General features: G+C 39.2%; 3 protein-coding genes across 3 annotated transcripts in view; all 3 read left to right on the top strand.

Moving 5' to 3' along the window:
- Nucleotides 1-628: 628 nt before the first annotated feature.
- LOC104951962 (DDB1- and CUL4-associated factor 6-like) lies at nucleotides 629-12,868 on the top strand. Its single transcript, XM_010778709.1, has 3 exons — nucleotides 629-1,043; nucleotides 7,665-7,726; nucleotides 12,737-12,868. Exons 1-3 carry the CDS (start codon nucleotides 947-949, stop codon nucleotides 12,866-12,868), a joined length of 291 nt encoding a protein of 96 aa, XP_010777011.1. The 5' UTR covers nucleotides 629-946.
- A 3,063-nt stretch (nucleotides 12,869-15,931) lies between these two features.
- Nucleotides 15,932-21,154, top strand: cep97 (centrosomal protein 97). The gene is made up of 11 exons (XM_010778693.1): nucleotides 15,932-16,041; nucleotides 16,818-16,960; nucleotides 17,106-17,264; nucleotides 17,393-17,494; nucleotides 17,613-17,726; nucleotides 17,820-17,986; nucleotides 18,102-18,266; nucleotides 18,438-18,616; nucleotides 19,070-19,712; nucleotides 19,844-19,919; nucleotides 20,072-21,154. Exons 1-11 carry the CDS (start codon nucleotides 16,005-16,007, stop codon nucleotides 20,549-20,551), a joined length of 2,265 nt encoding a protein of 754 aa, XP_010776995.1. The 5' UTR covers nucleotides 15,932-16,004; the 3' UTR covers nucleotides 20,552-21,154.
- Nucleotides 21,155-22,444: 1,290 nt separating this feature from the next.
- nxpe3 (neurexophilin and PC-esterase domain family, member 3) overlaps nucleotides 22,445-24,537 on the top strand; it is a 9,720-nt gene continuing 7,627 nt past the window's right edge. The window contains exon 1 of the mRNA XM_010778692.1: nucleotides 22,445-22,646. The gene's annotated coding sequence lies outside the window, so the exon portion shown is untranslated. The remainder of the gene's footprint in view (nucleotides 22,647-24,537) is intronic.

The following is a 24,537-nucleotide window of genomic DNA, read 5'->3' as shown; positions in this document are numbered from 1 at the left end:
TCCCACATCAGAGGTATCAGAGACTGCACTGACCTCACCACCTTAAAAAAACTCTTGTATTATTTGACTTTAACTTTAACTATATATTTATTTGTTGTTCCTTTCTTTTCTTTTCTCTTCACTATATCTGTAAAGCGTCTTTGAGCACCTGTAAAAGCGCTAACAAATTAAATCTATTATTATTATTATAGTCATAATACAATTTATAAAAACTAACAGTTTAACAAATATAAATACAGATAGTGTAAACAAAAGTGAAGTGATGCTTTCATCAATAAAGAACTAAAACATAGTTTTTGCATTTTGCTTTGCATAACATTTTCTGCCTCTTACTTACTATGTTAATGTATGCAATACACCTTTGTGTCAATACACCTGATTAGGTCTTCTGTACTTTTACTTAAGGCTGACATTTTGACCCAGGACTTTTTACTTCTTGGTATTTTTAGACTGTCCTATCCTATTAATGCCAATAATAAGGCTAATGATTTGTGTTATTTTTTCTTCAATAATGCTTCATGCTTTAACACTTTCTGAGCTTTTCCTGATTATACTCCGCCCTCGTCAGCTTTCCTGCTCTCTAAAACAAGCGCTCCCACTCTCTTGGTCAAACCCCGCAGTTTATCGCGATGTTTGGACACAGCTGACCGCTGCCTGCTAGAAGAAATCAAACCACCAGGCTAGGCTAGCAGGACAGACAGTTAGCGGCGCAGAGAGCAGCGGGCAGCGGATGTAAACTCAGGGGGGACCGCGGAGACAACAAAACGGCCGGGGCTAAACCTCCAGTGATGCGGACGTTGAGTGTCGTCTCACCGCAAGCTAACGTTAGCTTTGTCCCGACACACAGGGACTGATCTCTGTGGCAAAGACGACAGATAACAAGGCGACATCAACAGGAACGGGTTAGCTTAGTTTCAATGTTATTGTTAATTAAACCCCACATATTATGGTCACGATGTCCTACTCTGGAAACCTGGTTTGGGATGTAAATAAACGTTTAATTGGATACAACGAGCCCAACATCATCAGGAGCAACTATTTAGGTAAGAAACAAAAACACTTTGATGCTAACGTAGAAGAGACGACAAGAAAAACATGTGTTTATTTTTAACATTGTGTGATGCAGGTATAGCTCCACTAAATCACACGCACTGACAGCTAGACCCAACATGACTATGGTTATATTTAATAACATAAAAGCTGCTAAGTTACTGCTTCTGCAAAGTGTAAACACAGCAGGACATTTAATTGATCCATGTTGAAGCGGAGATGTGCGAGTCTACAGCTAAAGCACTGGAAAGACGGGGGTATATATTCTCTACAATCCTCAATGGTCCTTAGGTAATATGTATAACATCCCATTTCTCTTCTCTATATTCTATTGTTCTGCACTGTAGCGTTGACGCATTTTCCATAGCTGGTGTACAGCAAAGTCCATCTGCAACGACGTATCGATTAATTGATTGACAGATAAATAATGGCGAAGTATTTTTAAACAAATAACACTATGTTTTAATGATATAACATTATGTTCAAATCCCTTTTAAATAGTGTCATGCGTTCCTCTGTTGTTTGTTTAGCGTTACAAGCTGAATATACATGTGTATTCACACCTGGGTGTTTACATTTTCACCTTTTTTTTCTGACATTTTATGGATGATTAGTCGAGAAAATAATCGGTCGATTAATCGAAAATGAAAATACTCAGTAGTTGCAGCCTACATGTAGTCTGAATGCGATCTAATGTCAAGGTTGTAATGAAAGGACTATAAATATAGGATTACATTTATATGTAATCCTTTGTCATCTCTCTTTTTATGAGCTACAGCAAAACGTATTTAAAAAAAGATCCCTTTATTCAGATAGTCCATTGTTTTGCACAATAGCACGGATGCATTTCCATGGATGATGAACTAATCTCTGATTTATCAATAAGTTGGTTGACAGAAACATTATCATCCACTATTTTGATTCTTTAATTCTTATTTATGTAACTCATTATTGTAATTTGTATACATTAATTCCTTTTTCTTATTATATTAAACTACATTTCTCTGGGTTTTGGACTGACAAAATAATATTTGAAGGCATCACTTTGGACTTGCTTGCTTTAAAATGTTTGTTTCTGACATTTTGAGTTGGATATGATCGAATCGGCACGCAACATATATGTACCCTTAAAGCGGATACGTGATAGTCTAAAGCAGTAGAGACATAGGATTACACATTATGCTCTAATCCTTAATAGTGCAGCTTTTCATAAAGTATTAGCTACATCAAAATGATATTATCTCCTCATTCAGACACTCCATTGTTTTGCACATGAATGCAGTTTTATTCTTTTTAATTTATGAGAAATTGCTCTCAGGCTTTTGTAAATATTCATTACATTACATTACATGTATCCAAAGCGACTTACATACATTCAGTACAGTGGGCAATCCCCACAGGAGCAATTTGGGGTGAAGTGTCTCAGGGACACAACGACATGCTGACTGCAGTGGGGCTCGAACTTGCTATCCCCTGATTCGAAGTTCAGTGCACTATCCGCTGAGCCACAGACTCCCATATTCACTTCTCAAGTCTGAAGCATTGTCTTCTTTTTTGGTGGGAAAATTGATATTGAGTAATTGATGATAACATTTTTTTGTCGATTATTTTCATTGTTGTTATAATTGAATGATAATGAAAGCAGACACAAGAATATTCGAAGCAAGTTAAGTAATATGGAGTAAAGATAATGTAATATTATACAGAATATCAGGCCACTATATCAAAACACCACTGACTGTTTACCTGTTTATTAAAATAGAATATTTCCACATTGAATAGACGAAGGCGGTTGCGTCTCTTGACAAGCGTAGCAGATCAACTATAAATAGTACTGGCTCGACTCCATACCTATTTATTAAAAAAATATTGATATATCTTGTTACGACACTCCAGTGTTTATAAGTGTCTCAAGTGGGCCTGTCACAGTAATTACATTATCGACTTATCGTACAATATATGGACACAACCTCGATCGTCATTCTGACCTCCTTCCTGCGTTGCATTGATTATATAAATCCCCAACACTTTAGTTACCAAGTTTCCTCTCCCATTATCGTGCTATTGCACAGACCTGCTACATCTCTGTAAACAGAGCCCTACACTCCATGTTATTTATTTTGTTCAGTTGTGTAGTTTTATTAATATGTTATTTTCTTCATATTTAGGAATGACTATTTTACAATTACAATGTCTGAATATTTTTAAGAATTATAAATTATTTGCTTTTTGAAAAAGTGTACTTGCATTATTCTGTTACTATTAAATCAGTGGAATAAAAATGGTCTTCAAGGGACCCTCTTATACTTTGTGGGGTTTTCCCTTTTCCTGTAGTGTTTTCTTTAGGTTTTTGTACATATAAATGGACTTCTGTAACCAAGTGACATCACTATGTAAAGCTCGCGCACCAATCACAACAGAGCCAGCCAGCTAACCAATCAGAGCAGACTGGGCTCTGGTTTCAGACAGAGGGTGAAAAGAGGTGCTGCAGCACAGGCAGTATGAGAAGAATAAAGAGCTTTTTGAACATTAAAGCATGGAGACATGTCACAGTAGAGGAATAAAACATAAATATGAACCCAAATATTCATTCATGTTTTGAACTTAAAGGAAAAACGATGGAACTCAATAGTCTGACTTTACTTGCAGTGAAAGGCCTCATTAGTGAGATTTTTCGGATGTCTGTCTGTCTGTCTGTGTGTCTGTGAGTTGGCTGTGAGAGAACAACCTGAGAATACGACATGACCACGGTGTACACGGAGGACAGACCCACTGGCACGCGAGACGGAGAGGTTTATTGTCTGCAATGTGGCATGTCAAAGACTCGACACCTGACAGGGGTTGACCGGAGATTTATAAGCCTGTAGAGGTGGGGCAGGTGCCGCTGGGGTTTAGTCAGGGCTGCATATAGCTTGAAGGAGATATGGTTCGAGCTGTTATTGTGTTATGGGTAGAGGGAACTTGCTGTGATGTATGGTGTGGAGCTCTTGTAGGGTATATTTAGCTTCCTGTAGGGGGGATGGGGGCAGCGAATAGAGGTGTACATCGAATTCCACGGACACTTCTGGGAGGTTATAGGAAATCGTCCATAGCTTGCTCTGATCTCAAAGGAATATTAAGAAGTTTAGAAGTGGGGATGTATGAAGTACTTGTCTATAGTTAGTGTATTACTGACAGTGTATTGGGGTCTGTTCACCCCCAGTTTGGAAAACACAAAGACTTTGGGCATGGAGGCGAAGCAATGTACAGCGATGGGTCTAAGGCAGCGGCATCATCTATTTAACCACCAAGAAAAACACCCTCCTAACGTATCTGTCCATGCTCTTGTCAAAGCCACCAGACTTCATTGAGAAAGACATAAATGATGACCTTGCAGAACACACAAGCTGTTGGTTTCACCGCTGCCATGATCTATTAGTTTGTTTGATTTTGTATCATGTTGTTGTCTTTTAACGGTCGGTTTGACTTTTACAAAAGTAACACAATAACTCTGACTAACTAACCGGTCGAAGCAGCAACTTCAATATTCTGCAGATCAAAATGACTGTCTTTGTCAGTGGAGTCTGGTGGCTTTAAAGAGAGCAAAGATACTAGCTTCAGCTCCCCCGGAAAGCTCTGTTTGAAATATATTTCGCTGCGGCCCCCGTCCACAGAACTACACCGCACAGCTTTTGTTCTTATTCTCATGTCTGATGCTTTAAACTGTGGGCGTGCCAGCCACCATTTACTCTCTATTCCCATGTCTAACAGGCCAAACTCCAACTATGTATCGTTACTTTAAAGGTACAATTAGTGCTGAAAAAACATGTCATCGTGTCCATTAGCTCTTGTTCAAATGAATGCTGGAGTGTCTCCTTTACAGAAATGCCTCCACACAAATTCAGGCTTGTCTAATTCCTTCAGCCATAATGAAACCTGTCGGTGCAAGTCAAAGCTCCCGACCGGATATTCAGCTGCTGTCGCATGTTTTAAAAATGGGAAAACAACGTTCCCCACTTTGTATGAAGGTAGCTATTATATGTGCACAACATCTCAGGCCTTGCTGTTTCCCTTACATAACATTTACAATTAAAAATTGAAATAATGAATGCACGCAAACTCATATTTTTGTACCTCTTTATTTGAGGTACAATTAAACTGTTATATTTTCAAAATGCACCAAACACTGACAGAGAGGCAGATCCTTTGATGATGAATCAATATGACACACAACTAATGTCGGTCACAACAGCAACTTTAAAATGCTACTTACAAATAGTTACTTTATTTAAATCAATTCATCTTTTTTTCATCCACAAGTAGTTTTCATTTTTAGCCGCTAAGAGCCGCTCCTCCATGGTCCCATTGTGCATTGCATTGTGGGAGAATAGTGTCAACAGCCCACTCAAATATGAAGTTTTATTTATTTCAGTACACTGAATTATGTCTCTTTTATAACAACAAACAATGACACAAAACCTGTAGAGTTATTGCATAACGTAGATTTTGTACACGACTCGTGAAACTTGAATACGCAAAGGGTGAAAATGAAAGGAAAGACGTCAAAGAAATATGACTCGACTCACGGTACATCGTCTCATCATGAAGCTGCTTTTTAGAAACGAAAGGTGTACATTGTTTTCCTGCTGCTAACTCCAAGCAGATCGGACTTTCTTTAATGTGTATTTTATATTCTCCTAATTCTCCTAAGAGCCTAAACTCATGTACGAGTCATTTCTTTGTCTCTTTGACTCGTCTCCCTATCTGTTCAACAAGTGCAGGAAGGCTTCCCCTGCATGAGGAACATATCACATGATGCTACTGAAACCCCAAATGTTTAATGTGATATTTTATACCAGTCCTCAGAGTTGGTATTGCGCCTAACTAAAGTGAAGTAAAGTTCAAAGATGCATGGGTATGTTCCAGGGGCGCAGGACGTGAGGTTTCTGAAATGGGGGACGACGAAACTGAGAGAAATTATTTTCACGATATTTACTTACAATTTGTTTTACAATCTTAACCGTAAGCTCAAATATGAACTGTTTCAAGATCAAATAATAATAATAATAATAATGGGTTTCATTTATAAAGCACTTCATATTTTATTTCAGATCCCAAAGTGCTACAAGCAGTGAGCATGAACAGTATAAATAAACATGACACAGCAAATAAAATACAATGTAAGTGTGTATGAACTAGGGATGGGAACGATTAATCGAATATTCAAATGTTCAAAATTATTCAGGTATGAGTTATGAATATTTTTATTGTAATTGTTTTATTTTAAAAAAAATTGGGAAGGGTGCCTAAGTTGATAACATATTATCAAATGGAATAATTCAATGTATACGACAGTGCCATAGCTAAGTGTGTTAGGTCTAAAGGTGTGTTTTGCTCCGCTCACCGGTCCCTCACAGGGGCAGAGCTGCTGGTGCTGATTTCTTTTCTCTCGCGTCCGGTTATACTTCACTCGCGTTTATGTCCAAATCCATCAGATCTAGCTAGCTCTAGCTAATGACATGGCTGCTGCCCGTCCCTACATGCAGATCACGCAGACTCAAACCTTACCTTATACCCAAATTCCAGCGGAGAGGGTCTTCTCTACAGCTGGCCTGATTGTGAATGCCTCAGCACACGCCTCTCCCCTGAGCATGTAGACATGCTCATATTCTTAAAGGAGAATGAGTATTGAATAGCTGCATTCTGTGCATAGGCCCTGTTATTGGTTGTTGATCTCTGTTGTAATAGGGTTACGTTACCCTAACCCGTTATGTTGTTCGTGTATGATCCCTCTTTCATTTCAATGTTTTAAGCATGAAAGCTGTAGGTCTATAGCTGTCAACTGTTCAAACTGTGATCACCAGTTCAATACATTTGACTAATACGATTTGTTTTCTTCTATACTTATTTGAACATGTATGTATTTATTTATTTATTTGTAAAAAATGTTCCCACTTATTTTCTTTCTTTTAGGATATGTACATTTCGTTTAATTGGTTAGCCGTTTTTTTGGGGGTCGAATATTCGAATATATATTTGCTTTCAAATTCCCAGTATGTACATGGATTAACAAATGAATTAGTTTTATTTACCTTTAAGTGCAAGAAGGATCATTTATTAAGGCGTTTGAGGAAATAACAATTTAGAGGAATAACAATTAACAGTAAGTAAAAGTCATCTATACATTACACATATATATGCTTATAACGACGATCATGTGAACAAATATATATATATTGAAAAAAATGATAAAAAAATCTAAAATATATATATTTTTAATATAAATATATATTATTATTATTTAAATGGGGGGGGGGGGGATCAGTGTCCCTATGAAATTGGGGGGGGACGTACCCCCCCCCACTATCTGCGCCCCTGGTATGTTCACATGATCTGCAAGAGCTGGTATGCATAATCAATTCATTGCTAAAGTAGTTATTAATGCAAAAAAACACTTAATTTCCTTAAAATACAGAGATATCCTGGTTCATTGTAAACTAAGTACTTTACATATATTGGGCAATACAATATAATTGAGTTGAAATGTTTGGATGAATCTAGCATAGGGCTGTCTTTGAATATGAGAAGAAATAAAGAAACATGTCATTTTACATTGTTTTCTTTTCTGTCCACAGGTAGAAAAGAATTTGTCCAGAGACTTAAGCTTGAAGGGACACTGAATGTTCACGATGGCTGTGTAAGTACCCCACATTTTCATATGTTGTTTTTCATTTTCATTGCTTTCATCCTTAATGACTTGTTTCCATTAAACTCATGAGCACGTCTGTGGACAACACAGGATCTAAAGCTTTTGCCTTTGGGCTGCACAATTCATTACAATTTAGTCAAAATCGTAAAACAGAGAAGTGAGATATCTAAATCGCAGGAAGCGCAATATTTGGTAAAAAGCAAAATACGTGAAAACATCTGAGTGGACTATGTTGTAGAGAAGTAGGATAAAGAAAAATGACAATTCTCTAGAATATCGCAAAACATATGGCAATTGCTAAATTAGTCAAATCTAGATATTTCTCCAGAATCCTGCAGCACGATTTTCAACGGTTCTTTGTGGAGAAACTCAGTTTAACACATCCGTTTTTAAAATTGTAGAGCTGTTGACTTAGAGGAGGGGTGTCAAACTTATCCGGCCCGCGACTTCATTTTATGTGGCCCGCAAGAACTTACAAAGAAGTTATACGGTTACATGCCACTTTACAGAAGCATGTTGCCCATAAACTACATGTCCCACAATGCATCTCCTTTTGTGAAATGCACACCGAAATTATTTGCCTTAGACTTCTGCTTTCAGACGTAGTTAATTACGAAGTTATTACCCTATCCAATAGTAACCCAATGCAGAGGCAATAATATAATATAATACATTATTTTATATATATTATGTATTTATATATGTATATTTATATAGTTACCACCGGCCCTTTGAGTGCAACCATAAGGCTTATGTGGCCCGTGATGAAATTGAGTTTGACACCCCTGACTTAGAGTTTCTTTGGTAAGGAGAGCCCTACACATTACAACACTTTTCCACGTTAAGTTTGTGAAGTGTCGGACAGAGAGCGGCTGAGAAACCTGAAACCTCAGAAATCACACATGGTGTCGCAGTATCAGCCTCAACGTCTCTGTCCAAAACACCACAACCACCGGAGAGCTCCTTTAATACCTGCCTCCTGTTAACAACAACCACCACAGTGAAAAGGATATGAGGGATAGTTTCATTGCATGTTATAAATAAATGAGTGTATTCTACTTGTAGTGGCAAGCTGGAATATATACTACATTGACAATATGGACTGATGGAGGCAGGACAAGTCATGCATTTAATACTGAAGCTATTAGTAGATTAATCAATTGGATTATGTGCAATTACTCAACTTTACAATAGTCAAGATTCAAGGCTTGTATTGTCATTTGGACATAGCTACAGTGTAGTTATGACAAAGGGAATCTTACAACAGTGCTGAAATAGTGCAAGTCAATATATGTATAATAGAACTTTACACTGTATATTTCTAGCAATAAAAGGCATTCAAATCTTTATATCAAATAAACCACCTTTGTATATCTTATAACATACATATCTTTACATATTTTATTTATTCTAACTCTTACGAAACCCAATATCTCCCTGGTAAAATAAAGTATTCTTATTCTGATAAAGGAGTTTATTTATTGAATACAATCAAATATATTCAGAAAAATAATGTTTGTTTAAAGCCCCTGAAAACGGGACAATTTAAAGTTCCCTTTCTCTGTTCTAATTATTTATAAATGCTGTCCTATGGGCTCTGGTGTTATGGTGAGAACATTTGTCTCCCAAGGCTCTCTGTTTCTGGCTTCTCTAATGTGACTAATTGCATTTTTCCTTGTTTTAGTTTTAGTGAGAGGACATTTTAAGACGTTACCCCTGGACAGTGAGAAAGTGGGATGGGCATATGTTTTCTGACACTTCATAGACTAAATTATCCAAAAATCAATTGTAGTATTATCATTGGCGTTATTCTCTTAAAGACCACCTATTATGCAAAATCCACGTTTTCATGTCTCTTCTACTTCAACATGTGTCCCCTCTGTGGAAAGAGATTCTGAAAGTTTCAGGAACAACTTTATGATGTCATCACGATGTTTTGGCTTGTGTAACCATTAGCCAATCAGCAACCAAGGTAACCCCCCCCCCACCTTATCACCTGAATCTCCTCCTAGAGCACCATTGTGTTCTTTCTAACCAAATATCTCTCAGAGGGGCGTGGGGAGGGGCTCCTTATGTTCATCTAAAGTAACAGACAGAGAATCAGCACTTTTGAAACGGGGCTGAAACAGAGGGGATTATGGGTAATGCTGCAATGATCTGTTTGGTGTTTGGAGCCAAACACTTCAGAGACATGTTTTGTATCTGAGACCTATAATATATTGATGAAAAACAGTATAATAGAGGACCTTTTTAAATATTGTATTTTCAAACTTTCAATTTCTTATACAAAGAGCACCAGCCAGATAGATAACAGGAACCTCTCGTACAAATAAATGCCCACACATTTCCTTCGGCTGTCGTGACACTAGCCACGTTCAGCTGTCATACATTTTCTGTTGTGCTCACGATAAACTGCTCTCTGATAAGCTGCCTCCGCTCAGTAAGTGGACGCTCTGAGTGTTTACCGGATATACCAGCCAGGCTTTTTTTGGACGCCTCCAACATGTCAGCTGTGGGCTGAAGGGCAAGAGAGAGCTGCACCAAACATTACAAAATCAGTGAAAACAAGGAAGTATTAGTTGCAAAATAAAACCTGCCTCCGTTGATCAAAGAATGAAAGATGTGCGGTTAATTTACAGCTGACACAGGTGAAGAATATACATTTGAGGGTAGTTAGAATATAACATAGATGTGTCTGAAGATGGTAAGGACTTCTGTTTTTTATACATTGTATCTTACGTTCGTGGAAGACATCAGTCAGTCTCTGTGAGGGGGATTTGTGGTTCTTTTGAATGAAACTTAACATTTTCACATCATTTAGGAGCATTATTAATATCATATCTGTGCACAAACATTTATATTTAGATACTTTTGACCTATTCCTCGATATTGTGCAGATTGCAATTTTGGTGCTTTGACAAGATATGAGACACAATGAGAATTTTGATGAGAATTTTGCTAAATAATCGACACTTGATATCGAAAATATTGTGTAATTAGACAGCTTCTTTATTGGGATACCATTGAGGCGCTCCATCACAGGAAAGGCATGTTCAGGTGTTTTTTAAATGTAAAAAATGTCCTGCTAATATTCCACTTGTCTCGCACTCTGTTTTAAAGGGGCCCTATTAGACTCATTTTCAGGTTCATAATTGTATTACGTGCTTCTACCATTTACATCAGAATCAGATCACAATCCCTTTATTAGTCCCACAGAGGGGAAATGAACATTGTTACAGCAGAAAAGACCCAAAGACAGCTTAATGTTACCTAAGCATGCATACCATTTTTTTTTTTTTAAGTACTAAAGATTTAAAAAATATATATAATAAAAGAAGTTACACATTTTACAAAAATAATACAAAAAGTTACATATTTGACATGCTCAAATACCTATTTAACACACTCTACATGTGTCAAACCCAAACCAGGCCCTTGCTGGATTTAATTTTTCGCCCGCAGGATAATTTCAATTACTATTAGATCTGGCCCGCCGGTATATTGCACACCTTCCCTCAATCCTGAGGGTCTCCTCAGCTCAGAGCCTGAGCCCAAACATTGATGACCTTGCACCCAAGATGAGATGCCAAGTATCTGAACTAGCATCACAGAGCAGCACACTGAGTTTACATGGATGTTTCCTTTTTGCACTTTTTCTCTCAGGACAACAGGGCCATGTTTGGTTTTTTCTTTGAGGGAAATAGTTTTGTTGAAGCTGTTGTTGGTCTGTGGAAAAATGTAATCATAAGAAATGACTCGGCAGATAGAGCCATAAGAAATGAATGCAACTGATTATTTAATGTGTAATGTTGTCTTTATATGGGCAATGTGTCATTGTAGAGCGCTTTGAGCACCTGTAAAAGCGCTCTAATAAAAAATGTAATGCATTATTATTATTATTAATGTTGTTTTTATAGGCAATCATTTAAGCTTTGTTAGTTCCAGGTTTAATATGTGCAATAAGTTCATTTCAATAAGTTCTGTAATAAGCATTGAACCAGTCCGGCCCTCGACTAGTACCCATTTCTTTATTTTGACCCACTGTGTATTTGAGTTTGACCCCCCTGGTCTAGAGGAAAGGGAAGAGCATAAAAAGGCCGTTTAACTACAACGAGGCACCTACAGTATGATAACACAAGATACTCAGACGTGTGTTGAAACAAAGCTCAATGATATTCTGTCCGAACCTTTCATCAAATGAGACACCAAGACAGATTCAACTCCGCCCTTTACTCCCAATCTAAAATCCTTTTACTTCAGAGGATCAGAATCGATCGAAAGGTGTTTTTAAAATGTATTGCAAGGGCGAGCCCTGGGTTCAGATTGCAGGGTGTGGCGGAGGAGGAGTGTCATTTCACTGATTGCAGCAGAGTGATTCTGGAAATGAAGAGCAACACAGTGCTGATGAAACTCTGGAGCAGGTGGTGATGAAATATCGATCCACAGCCGTGGCCTCAATGCTGTTAAACTCTCCTTTTAAATTAATGGACGGATAAGGATTAGGTCAAATGTGCGACCGTGATTTCATTTAGTTGAATGTTAACGAACTTGTAAATCAATGTAATTTAGTCACAAAGAAATTAGACCCTCGACTCATCATTTGGAGTTTTTCCTTCCTTCATAATCATCTTATGACCTCCTTACATTCCCTAAATCCTTTATTTGTCATGCAACGGGAACATTTACATTATTACAACAGCAGATAGTGCGGTTAAGTGCGGATTCTTTAAAGTAAATTGCTAAGTATGCACACGTTATTGATAACACAATAAGTACACAAACTAAAAATAGCACATAAGTACACCATGGTGAAAAGTATCAGTATATTTGTTTTTAAGAAAAGTGACCATGCTGAAGCCAGCTGGTACTGTAAATACAAATACACCAATGCAATGTTTCATTTCCTGCCTGTAGAATTGTTATTTATAAACACATCCTTTCGGCGCTAATTTAAAATGCAAAGTCGATATCTCATTCTGAGTCCTTGTGTCTCTGCAGGTCAACACTATATCGTGGAGCGACACGGGTGAATATCTCTTGTCGGGGTCAGACGACACCTTTTTGGTTATCTCCAACCCGTACAACAAGAAGGTGAGTCGTGATCAATACAATTCAGATCAGATTAGATAAGAGAGTACTTTATTGATCCCAATTTGGGAAATGTTTGTGTTGCAGCAGCGTAAGAAGACAATGTACAATACAATACAAATTCAAAGACTAGAAATAATCAAGAAAGTAGAAAATATACATGTTGAATTTAACAAGGTATTATATATACAAATATATATATTTATAAAACGGACAAGTCAAATCAAGCAATCTGATTGGTTCTTAGCCGTGATATACTGAGCGTATACCACGGGTAGAATTGTAAGTTACTTTTCACAACAAGTCAGTATCCCTCCGCGCCTGAGACAAACAGTATACAGTTGGGCTGGAAACAAACTGTCGACCCTCCGCTGAGCATATACGCTCATATATGAGCATATACCACGGCCTGTCGTGAGCTATTGCTTAAATATACATAAATATATGGCAGAAGGAATANATATCACGGCTAAGAACCAATCAGATTGCTTGATTTGACTTGTCCGTTTTATAATCAATATTTTGCGTTTGGGGCTGTTATTTGTGTCTCTCTTTTGATTGTCAAATCAAAAGAGAGACACAAATAACAGCCCCAAACGCAAAATATTGATTATAAAACGGACAAGTCAAATCAAGCAATCTGATTGGTTCTTAGCCGTGATATACTGAGCGTATACCACGGGTAGAATTGTCAGTTACTTTTCACAAGTCAGTATCCCTCCGCGTCTGAGCAAAAAAAGTATACCGTTGGGCTGAAAAGCAAACTGCCTGCATCGCGTCGGGCCGAACCACGCCCCTTAGCTGTGATATAATGAGCATATACCACGGCCTGTCGTGAGCTATTGCTTAAGTATATAATGATACAAAACAGAGGTAACAAGCCCATCCTCAGATTTGAGACGCAGACATTTAAGTTCTTGTCAATTCAAACATGACTGAGTTTATAAGTTAAATGTACCTAAACTAATGCAGCAGCCTATAATACAGTAACCCTGCAACAAATCATGATGTCATGTTGTTATGATAGACATTTTCGCTTTTGCTTACAACATAATGGAGAGGTTGTAAGAGGTTGAGTTGTGCTTTAATAAGGGCAGTTTATTTATAGTTGTTTCTTANGAGGGTGTTGGACGTTCGGTATCTCGTGTCCTCAGTATCATGACCAGGAACTGCAGAATTTTACTGTAAAAGAGGTAAACGGTCGGAGGTTTAAGAGTGATGTACTATCGTAGTAACGAGTTGAGTCTGACATAATACACAGGCAGACTAAGTTACTGGTGTACTAAGTGCGCGGATAGATGTTGCAAAGAATCTTTATACAAATTTACGACGATGAAATTTTATAGCACTTGAGGTTGGAAATTTTAAGATCAGAATTTGTACGTCACAACCATTGAAAGAGTAACGGAACTCCTAAACTTCGTGAGGATTGATGGAATCGGTAGGTTGGACAGTGATACCATAGCCATTACAAATTCCTTAACGTCGTGATACATGATATGTGGGTCCTTTAATAATTTTCCGTAGAAGTATGTTCTTTACCGTGAAGAATCACGAAATTGTTTTTCCTTTACCGTACGTGTCCTACGAAGTGTACTTATATTATATGTTAACTGGAAATTTGACATACCTCTTACGGTGAATACAATTATAAATACTAGTCTTTTAGGAAAAACAGCGTGTCACCCCTTAAGAATATGTATGTATTAACGGATATTTACTCAAACTACACGAGAGTTTCGTCGGGGGGTGATTGTAATTTGACCGTACACACCGATGAAAGATGTTGTTAGGAAAAATGTTACAGTTTTACCTGCCCAGCCTGCAAAACGCAGTCAGGCAACAGCACATGACACAGATCGACACCGTGCACACCGTTCACCCTCAGCCAAAGTGACGAGTAAATGAGACTGATCATCAGATCAATCAATATGGTTTTGTAAAGCCAAATTAAAAATCCCTGTGTTGCATACAACATGCAAGTAGTGACAGTTATGTCACTTATGTTATCAACATTTCCAAGCTCTACAACTGTTCTGAATGAACACAACAACAACACAGCCGCCTCAGACCGACAAAAAAGCGGCACATTAACAGAATTAGTACATTGTTATGTTACTATGCTGTAGCGCCATCAGTTAACGCTAGCAGCTAAAGCTAGCATGTTTCATAGCACTCAATGTAGCCGACTGGGCCTACTATACTCCAGGCAGTGTTGCTAGGTTATAAACTCTAATATTGGGCGACAAAGACAGCAAAAATAAAAGTTCAAATGCGACGAATTTTACTTCACACCGTATCTATGGCAAGGCAGCTGGAAACCGGTTTCGTGTTGAATGGTTAACGTACCTTTCCATCTATCCTGGCGTATCGGCGGCCATGGCCGGGATATATTTTATACCCGCTGAAACTGCACAACTCGACCCTGAAAACAAGAAATACAAGGCATCACTAAAAGAAAAGGGTACACCGTACGGGTTAATGTATATAAAAGCGTTATAACGTTTATTTAAGCGTTGAGATGGCATTTGATAGTATTCTGTACACTCACTTCATGATGGCTACGAGAGGGCACAAAACCGGAAAGAAAGATGACGGCGGCGGAAACGGAATTGGTAAGAAGGAGAATTGGTATTTATGAACTAATAAACGGTAAATATTTGTTTTAGTCAGTTGACGTGTCGTTCATAATTAATACATGATATACGCATGTTGATAATGTTTTGCTTTCTACTTTAAAAATAAATAAAATGAACACGTTAGCTAATCATCACAAGGTTTACGCAGGGTTTACGTCACAATCTGACGGTTGCCTAGCAAGCGGTTGAGATTTCTCGTTTGATAAAACAATACAAAATTAATTATTTTAGAAAAATATTAAATGTACATTCAATTAAATATCCACCGTCAATTCGTGGGCGTTTTTGGTCATAATAGCTATTATTTTTTCTGTGTTCGATGATACCTTGTTGGCGGTAGGAAATGACGATTTGTGTAGTCTTCTCAAGCGACAGAGACCACACTCCAAACGAGCGATGTGTCTTGTCTGGACTACAATTCCCCTAACCTCCTTGGTTTGAACCGTTTGACAAGCGACAGGCGCCTCTTGTCTTTCACACCAGACTGTAGTAGCTGGTATAGTTTTTAGATAACATTAGGTGTTGCCTGATGCGACAGGATGGGGGTATCAGATTTACAAATCGACACAAATGCTGGTAAGTGGCTATGTTATTGGTTTCGTCAGACAAAAAGCGATGGTTATTTGTTTGTGTAACGCTAGCCCTTGTGAGAAGGTTTATTATTAGCAACCCAACGTTAGCTTAGCTAGCATGTATCTCCACAGATTCCTGCACTGCAGTAAGCTAACGTCACTAACGTTGCATCTGATGATGCTGATCAAAACAGCATGTGTCAATCCTCTATTGACAGGCTTACATATAGTCTTGTAGGAAAGATTAACAAAGCATAAATATCAGGCTAACTCACTGTGTTGTGCTAATGTTCTGCAAGTTGTCTAGGTAACGTTAGCTAAATAGTGAAAGACGAAATAATGACTTATTATCTTTGCCATACTTGTCATTCTATAATTTCTACTGTTTGTATTTCTCGTAATTACATTCGGCACTATATAGTTTATACTTTTACTTGAACTACCTGCTGTAACTGCTGCAATTGTTTACTGTACATACTGTATATTAGATTTGATGAGATTTACTTTGTTGCTCCCAATTTGGGAAGCTGTTTTGTTAGCTTGTAAACAAGGCATTGCACATGAATTAACAACAACATAAAATAGAAACTAAACTCGAGTTATCTTAGCTAACATGCATCTCCACAGTATTTGGATGCTCAAGTACCTGCACTCTGAAGAAGGAAAGTGGAGTCTAATCTGAATTTAATGTTGTGTGTTTTGTAGCCAAAGGGGATTAGGAAATAAAAGTTGTTGTGGTGTCTCAGTCTGTCTAATCTCCACTTTATTTGCTCCTACAAGGACCTGTGGTGGATCTTTCAGCACGCGGAATGCAAAAGCTGGATCCTGATTTAATCTGCTCCGAGGAGACTCACACTCTCATCCTGGACCGTAACCAAATAATGAAACTGGACTATCTGGAAAGGAGCCCTGGCCTTCAGCAGGTAATTACACTTTTAAACCCTTTGCTTGGTTTTACTATCTACATTTACAAGCTTAAAGTGAACTTACTGATGACTCGGTGGATAAATCTAAGTAAATGTTTTTGATTGAATGCATTTTGTACCATATTTGTATTTTCCCCTTTAGCTATCTGTAGCCAGTAATCGCCTGGTGAGAATGATGGGTGTGTCTCGGCTAACAGAGTTGACAGTCCTCAATCTTCCAAATAACAGTATTGGATATATCGAGGGGCTAAGAGACATGCCAAACCTTAAATGGCTAAACCTGTCAGGGAACAATATTAAGGTGAGTGAGACAGAGTGATAGATACTGCATCTAATGTATTCACAATAATGTCATTTCATAGATCGAACAATTAGTTTCAGCTTATGGGTTATTAAATATTTTAACTGACTGTACACCCTTTTACACAGGTCATTGAGCAACTCAACAACTGTGTTTCTCTTCAACATCTGGATCTGTCTGACAATAACATATCCACCATTGGTGATATGACTAAACTGGTGGCATTAAAGGTGAGCGCTGGGGTCACTAAGTTCAACAGTGAGCATTAAACAAACTAAATCACAGATCAGTGCTATTCTTTTCTGAAAACAAATGTATTCTTTGATACATTTCCTGTCCATTTTGCAGACACTGTTACTCCATGGAAACAGCATTACAACACTACGGACTGTGCCTGTTCATCTACCTGCCCAATTATCCATTCTTTCGCTGGCAGAAAATGAGATAAGGGATCTTAATGAAGTAATTGTTCCCTTACATGTTCAGCACTAATCTCCTTTTAAATGATACAGAAGCGAATTATCCCTCACCGACTTTTCTTTGATTTTTCCATAGGCATCGTACCTTGCACCTCTCCATGAACTGGAGCAGCTTTCCATTATGAGCAACCCTTGTGTCATGGCAACCCCATCATTGCCGGGTTTTGATTATCGGCCCTATGTTATGAGTTGGTGTCTGAGCCTGAAGGTCCTGGATGGCTATGTGGTGTCACAGAAAGAAGGGTGTGTACAATCCTTTGTTGTTACAATATGCCTGTTGAAGACAAGATGAACACAAGGGTACTGTATACTGACATTTGAATCTCTTACTTATGGTGTATACATGTCATGATTACAGTCTCAAAGCAGAGTGGCTCTACAGTCAGGGAAAAGGACGTTCATATCGACCAGGTCAGCATGTTCAGCTGGTTCAATACCTGGCCACTGTTTGCCCTCTGACATCATCACCGGCACTGGAGACGGCAGAAGACGCCAAACTGGAGAAGATCCTCAGTAAGCAGAGGTATAAATCTATAAAGGGCATTACTGCTTCACGACATAAAGCTACAAAAACTGCACGGAGAAGAAAATCCTTACTTTATGGTCACAAAAACCCTGCCATACATCATAGTTAATAAAACCTATTTACTTACAATGACCTCATGTTTGCTTTAACATTTCCTCTGCCTCTCAGGTTTCACCAAAGGCAGCTGATGGAGGAGACCCGAGGAGGCTGCTCTAGCCTTCCTCGTCCAACTCAGCTAGACGTGGAGAGGCACAGTCCTTCACATGCCGTCCCACAGGGGGGAGCCAGAGAGTTGAAACAGATCGATGCACCGGAACCAGCTGCTGCGCCATCAGTCTTGGAGACAGGTGAGAGGGCTTATGTCGCAGTGTTTTTACAGCGTTTTAGGACTAGACTTTACTCCCTGGAGAGAACACCCTTAGTGTAGACATGATTCTCAGCTGATTGTCATAGCAACGCCACATAAAACTGACATTAATCCTTTAACCAGCAAAATCTGTTTTTGAAGGTAGCGTGGCTATTTGAAAACGGCTGGTTTTTGTAGGAGTGAGGTGCTAGTGAGAGTGCACCGTGGTTGTACTTAAAAAAGCACCAGGTGCTACCTACAACTTTTGCTAATGGACAACTAAAAAATAGACCCATGTCAAATCATGCAATGGAAATGCGGTATTTGTCCCTCCATGGGTTTGATGCATTGGACATCATGCTTATTTTTTTTTCATCGTTCCTGTTTACAAATAATTGTGATGTTAAGCTTTCTGCATGAGTTTTTAACGGATGGTACGTCTTCTTTTGAACAGAGCCAGTGGTGCAGTTTAACACCTGGATGAGCTGTGATTCTTCCCACCAATCATTGCCTGTAGTTCGCAGCCCAAGGCCCAAAGAGGAGCACATCTACTTAGAGGATGTGCAGACAGATGAGGAGAAACTCAACAGCAGCATGCTTTCCTCTGAGTCCACCTTTCTCCCATTCACATCTGACGTGGAGCCACAAACAACACACTCTGACAGCGAGGACGAGACGCAGACATTTGAACTGGACTCCCTTGCTCCAAAGTGGCCAGCACAGCCCAAAAAGCAAAACACAAACAAGACACATCAGGCCCCCCCAGTGGATGTGCAAGAGAGCGGTCTTGAAGGGGAACTTATATCTGGTGCAGCCACTACAGGTGGATCCCTGGGGGTCAGAGTAAGCACACCACAAAACAATCTGGAAACATCCTTTGACTTTGGTAGAGCAGAGACAAAAGAAAACACAGAGCAGGAAGAAGTCGGTATTTGTGCCGATAAATCAAATGTGACGGAAGCAGCAGTTAAAATCCAGTCATGGTGGAGGGGGCAGCACACTCGCTGTTATCACCCCATGGCCAGGGAGGTGCGTAATGAAATCCGCCTGCGCAGGATGCAAGACCACATCGTCTCCCTGTCTGGAAAGTTAGACGGGTAAGCGACTGAACAGCATTGTTATTATCTTATGGCAAGAGATGGTTTAACAATTACTGCCCATGATTGTGTTTATATTTAAATACATATTCACTTCTTGAAGGCTAGGTAACAATGGTATTTGTTTGCAGGGTGCAGCAGCAGTATGAAGAAGAGCGGTTACAAAGGCTGGTTCAGGAGGAAGCCGTCAAGTTCCTGTGGAAACAAGTCAGTGGTTTAAAGTCATTTTTAATTTTGGTACCAGTCTGTCTTGAACGGCTATGTTAATGATTTAATGTAGTTTTATCAAGTTTCAAATAAATGATTGAACTTAGTACATTTTTAGTTAGTTTAACACTGTCCCTGTGTTTCCCCTTTAGCTCCAGTCCATGCAGCAGTGGAAGCAGTCTGTGGAGCAGCAGCTGTCCAGCATCAGTCAGGCCGTCACCCCCGCTCACATCTCACCTCCTGGACTGTGTGTCCCGCCTGTTGCATCCAGCACGGCCATCCCACCCAGCACAGGGGCCTCGTTCCCAGACTCCGGCTTCCAGTCAACGAGTGATCAGCTGGCAGCGCAGGAGGACAGCTTCCTGAGCAGCGGGACAGCAGACTCTCTGAAGACGGTGCGAGCACTGAGCTCTGTTTGTAGCGGTGGTGTGGACAGCGCAGACTGCAGCCTGCTGGAGCAGTACCTCTCGTCGGTGCAGCAGAGGGAGGAGGAGGCTGAGGAGGGCATCAGTGATAGAACAGAAACACCACAGCCCTCCTCACCAGCATCACCCAGCAAAACAGCACAGTCCCCCTCCCAGGAGGCTGCAGACAACAAATCAGAAGTAAAATGTCTGAAGGAATCTGTCTGAGGGTCTTCACCTAACAAACACTGTACACTACTACTGACTCATTTGGCACTGATTGCAAACTCGAGATGCATTGCTCCCTCTTGAGACTTTGTCCCTGCACCTGTCTTGATAACTGACCCAAATGTCATATAACGGTGCACTTAGTTTCTTTTGTTCATTGAGACTGATCCGAGGATAGGCTTGAAAACAGCAACTTACTGTGAATGTAACTCACTTGTTTTTATACTTCACTTTGTTCTGATATTTAAAATGTTCCTCCCTGTTTAAAGGCAACTATTGTGATGTAGGTTAGGAGTATATTAGTATCTTAAAAGCAATCATTTTAGGATGAAACACAGTAGGTTTCTACCTCTTCTGACTTAAATATCAGGCACAGTATATCCTGTTTCCTTTCTAAATATCCAATCTGTCAAAAACATGTGATTAGCTTCAGTTAAGCGGCTTAGGAATTGTGGAATGTAGTGCGCAAAGCTATATACTACACATAAACAACAAGCATACTATTTATTATCACATCCAGGGTTAACAGTTTTTATCACTTAAGATCACCTCAGAATGTTGTAGCGTCTTTAAAAAAATGTCAATAAAGCTGCAATAATTATTTTCCAATATTTGTTCTTTGGTTATAATATTATGTTTAAATGAACTGTATTTCTGTAAAGAAGGTATATTGACACTCATTCATGGACAACAACCTTTTTTTGTCACAGCACATTATAATTTTTGGATTATTTTGGTAGGTATTTGTACAGCCTGATTGAATGTGTGTTTGAAGTATTCAAATAATTTATCTCAAAGTAGCAATAAAACTGTAAAAGGTGGAACCTTAATTAATCAATTCACAATACATCCCATGCTTTTGGTAGTTTAATCAAACTATGGATCATATTTATAATCTGATCATATTTTTTGTATTTCAAATCCTAACTTGAAAAACCAGAAGCTCTTATCTAATGTAGTGAAGTTAAAATAGCAATATTTATCTCTGAACTGTAAAGTATAAAATGGCCAATGGTGGTAAAATGTCTCCATGTTGTATTAAGTACACTACCTGAGTAACAGGGTTCGAGCAGGGTTCGAGTTATGTGGGAGCCAATGGGAGCTGAGCTCCCATAAGGAGGAGTCTGAGCCTTTATTTATAGTCTGTGGTCTGAGCTCCAACGGACGCAGTGAAATCATACATCTGTGGGGGTCGCTAATACATTCCCAACAACCATTATTTTAATCATAAATAATGCATGTGTCAATGTAATGAGTATTATTTACGTTAACGAGGTAAATAGGCTAAAAGAAAAACACGTTTTCTAAAAGAACTACGAATCTCTTGAATGACAATATGCCTGCAATGCACCTCCAAGGTGCGCAATACATTATTGCGCAATCTATGCCTGTGAGCGTGCTGCGCGAGCCGAGATGATGTGTGTGCGTTGTTGAACCTTTTCATATTTAAGTTTGTAGCAAGTAGAGGGCTGCTGCTGCTGTGTGTGTGTGTGTGTGTGTGTGTGTGTGTGTGTGTGTGTGTGGCGAGCGCGCGTGTGTGTGTGTGTGTGTGTGTGTGTGTGTGTGTGTGTGTTTGTTTGAGTGCGTGCGTTCGTTTTAAAGACCCCCATAGAGCTCAGTTTATAAATCGAACCCTATGAGTAAATGTTTACCAGGTCATAATGCATTATAACAGGATAAAGCAAGGGGTTGTACTGTATTCATGAGTATTAGTTAATAATGAATGCATTTCCTCTCAATGTATTTTGTTGTGTGGAGATACGTTATATATTATTACTTTGAGAGGCTTCCAGGGTTATTAATGTGCTTCAGTACTAACCACCAGAGGACGCAACAGCAAGACCGACGTACCCTTATAAACCCGCCCCCTCCCGGGTCCTATTCACCGGAGCTGTCGGCACCATGGTCGGTACACAGGACCATAGGCTGACGCTCCTCCAGCCTCCTCCAGTCTACCAATGACTCTGAGTTGCCACCCAAGCCGCCGGTGTCGCCTCTCTCCTGCTGACAGAACCGTTAGCATCACCCCTCTCCTCACCTCCCGGTCCTCCAGCTATCCAAGGGTCCAATATCCAGCTAACAGTTACCATTCGACGTAAGTAAAGGAGCATATACGGCTCTTTAACCGTATATAACGTTAGCCGGTTTAACATTAGCTTACATGATTGTATAAATATATGAATGACATTATATGTTGGATTTCACACGTATGTTTCACATGTTATTATCCCGGTTTTTGTTGTTGTTAGCCGTTCATGTCATAGCAGCAGCTAACCCTATGTCTCAAGATGGAAGAACCACAGGTTTTTTTTACTATAACTAAAAGACAGAGCGATTTATACGGCTGTTAAATCTTCATTAAATAACTTGTAGACATTAATAGGCGTGGGTAGATGTAACGGATTAACAACTGGCACAGCAGCTTTGATTTGGACTAGCCTTAGTGGATAAAAGAAGCATTTGAACTGCAATGCAAATGTTCGAGAGGTCCAACAACAACAACAACAAAATAGTCGATTTAGATAGTTCCATTGGTGGAAGAAGTAGTCATTAATAGTAGTATAGTAATTATTTACTTAAGTAAAAGTAGTAATAGCCTACAGTGTAAAAATGCAAGTAAAAGTCCTGCATTCAAAATGTTACTCAAGTAGTTCGTCAAAAAGTATTTGAATAAAAAACTGGCCTACCAAAAGTAAAAGTGCACTTATGGATAATGGCCATTTTAAGCACCAGATATTTAATTATTTTATCAATTGTATTACAATTATTGGTGCATAATATTCAGTACCGGCCCATTCCGCCACTGCCTCCCGGGGTCATATTTCTCCCGATTTCTGACAACATCAGATTTCCTCAAGACAGAGTTTCCACTCCGACTTTAATACAGGTACACCATTATTTGGTGTCCATGGTAGCGCGTCTCATTAGTAGCACGCGCAACTGAAAGTCTGAGAGGGTGTTCAGCAGGGTGAGGAAGATAGTCACAGAAAACAAAACAAGAATGGACAACTCTACCCTCTGCTCACTCCTTTCCTGTAAAATACAGGTCCAGCCCACATGCTCCATCAAGGATGGTGCTTCAGGCAGCAAGGCATTGCACTTACTACTACAATAAGCATGTGTAGAGGTGCTTTTCATCTTTAAAAGTCTGTTTCCCCGCTGCGAGGCTCCTGCGCTAACAGTTCTAACAGCTTGAAATGCTCCCAATTTCTGAGGTATCAAGGTTTGCAAGTGTGATCGTAGGACCGCTTAGCGGGATCTCGCTTGTTAGGGTTAGTTAAGCCAGATAACTCCATATATCGAGGGTCTGTTGAACTGGCTTCGTTGTACAGGCCACTGATCGATTAGGCTAAGCTAACCTGTAGCTGCTCCCTCCACACTCACAACAACTTCATACAGACATAAATAAAGCAGCTGTATTCGCCATACAGGAAACACACATTTAAGACGGTTTTGCATGCCGTTTTTTATGGGCTCAGAACAGTCTCATAATACACACATGAACACAGAAGGATTCACACTTGTATTTCATGATCCGCAAAAGGATCCACACTTGTGTTTTTCAATGCACACACAAATGTGTTCCGTTTCATATAAAATAATAAAGTCCAAATACAGAAAAAAGTTTTACATATGTATTTTTCATCCACACATATTTGTTTTCCGTTTAAATCCCCTGAACCTGCAAACACAGAAAACGAACAAATAAATCATACCCTCGTGGGGACGCGCTCATGTGATTGGCTTAGAATTGAGGAGACATCTGATTGGCTATAGATAGAAAAAATTACAAGTACGAATCGGCTGAGCATCAGGGGAGTCTCAAAAAACCCACACACGAATGCACAGCGATCCATGCATAGAAAGCGGGTTGTCTTTGCAGGTTCAGGGGATTTAAACGGAAAACAAATATTTGAGGATCAAAAATACATATGTAAAACTTTTTTCTGTATTTGGATTTTATTTACATGTATATGAAACGGAAC

The sequence above is a fragment of the Notothenia coriiceps genome, unplaced genomic scaffold (assembly GCF_000735185.1).
Source record: "Notothenia coriiceps isolate Sejong01 unplaced genomic scaffold, NC01 NC01_scaffold00019353, whole genome shotgun sequence".
Taxonomy (NCBI): Eukaryota; Metazoa; Chordata; class Actinopteri; order Perciformes; family Nototheniidae; genus Notothenia; species Notothenia coriiceps.
Note: the sequence above shows the minus strand (reverse complement) of the source record. Positions and strands in the feature narration are given on the sequence as shown.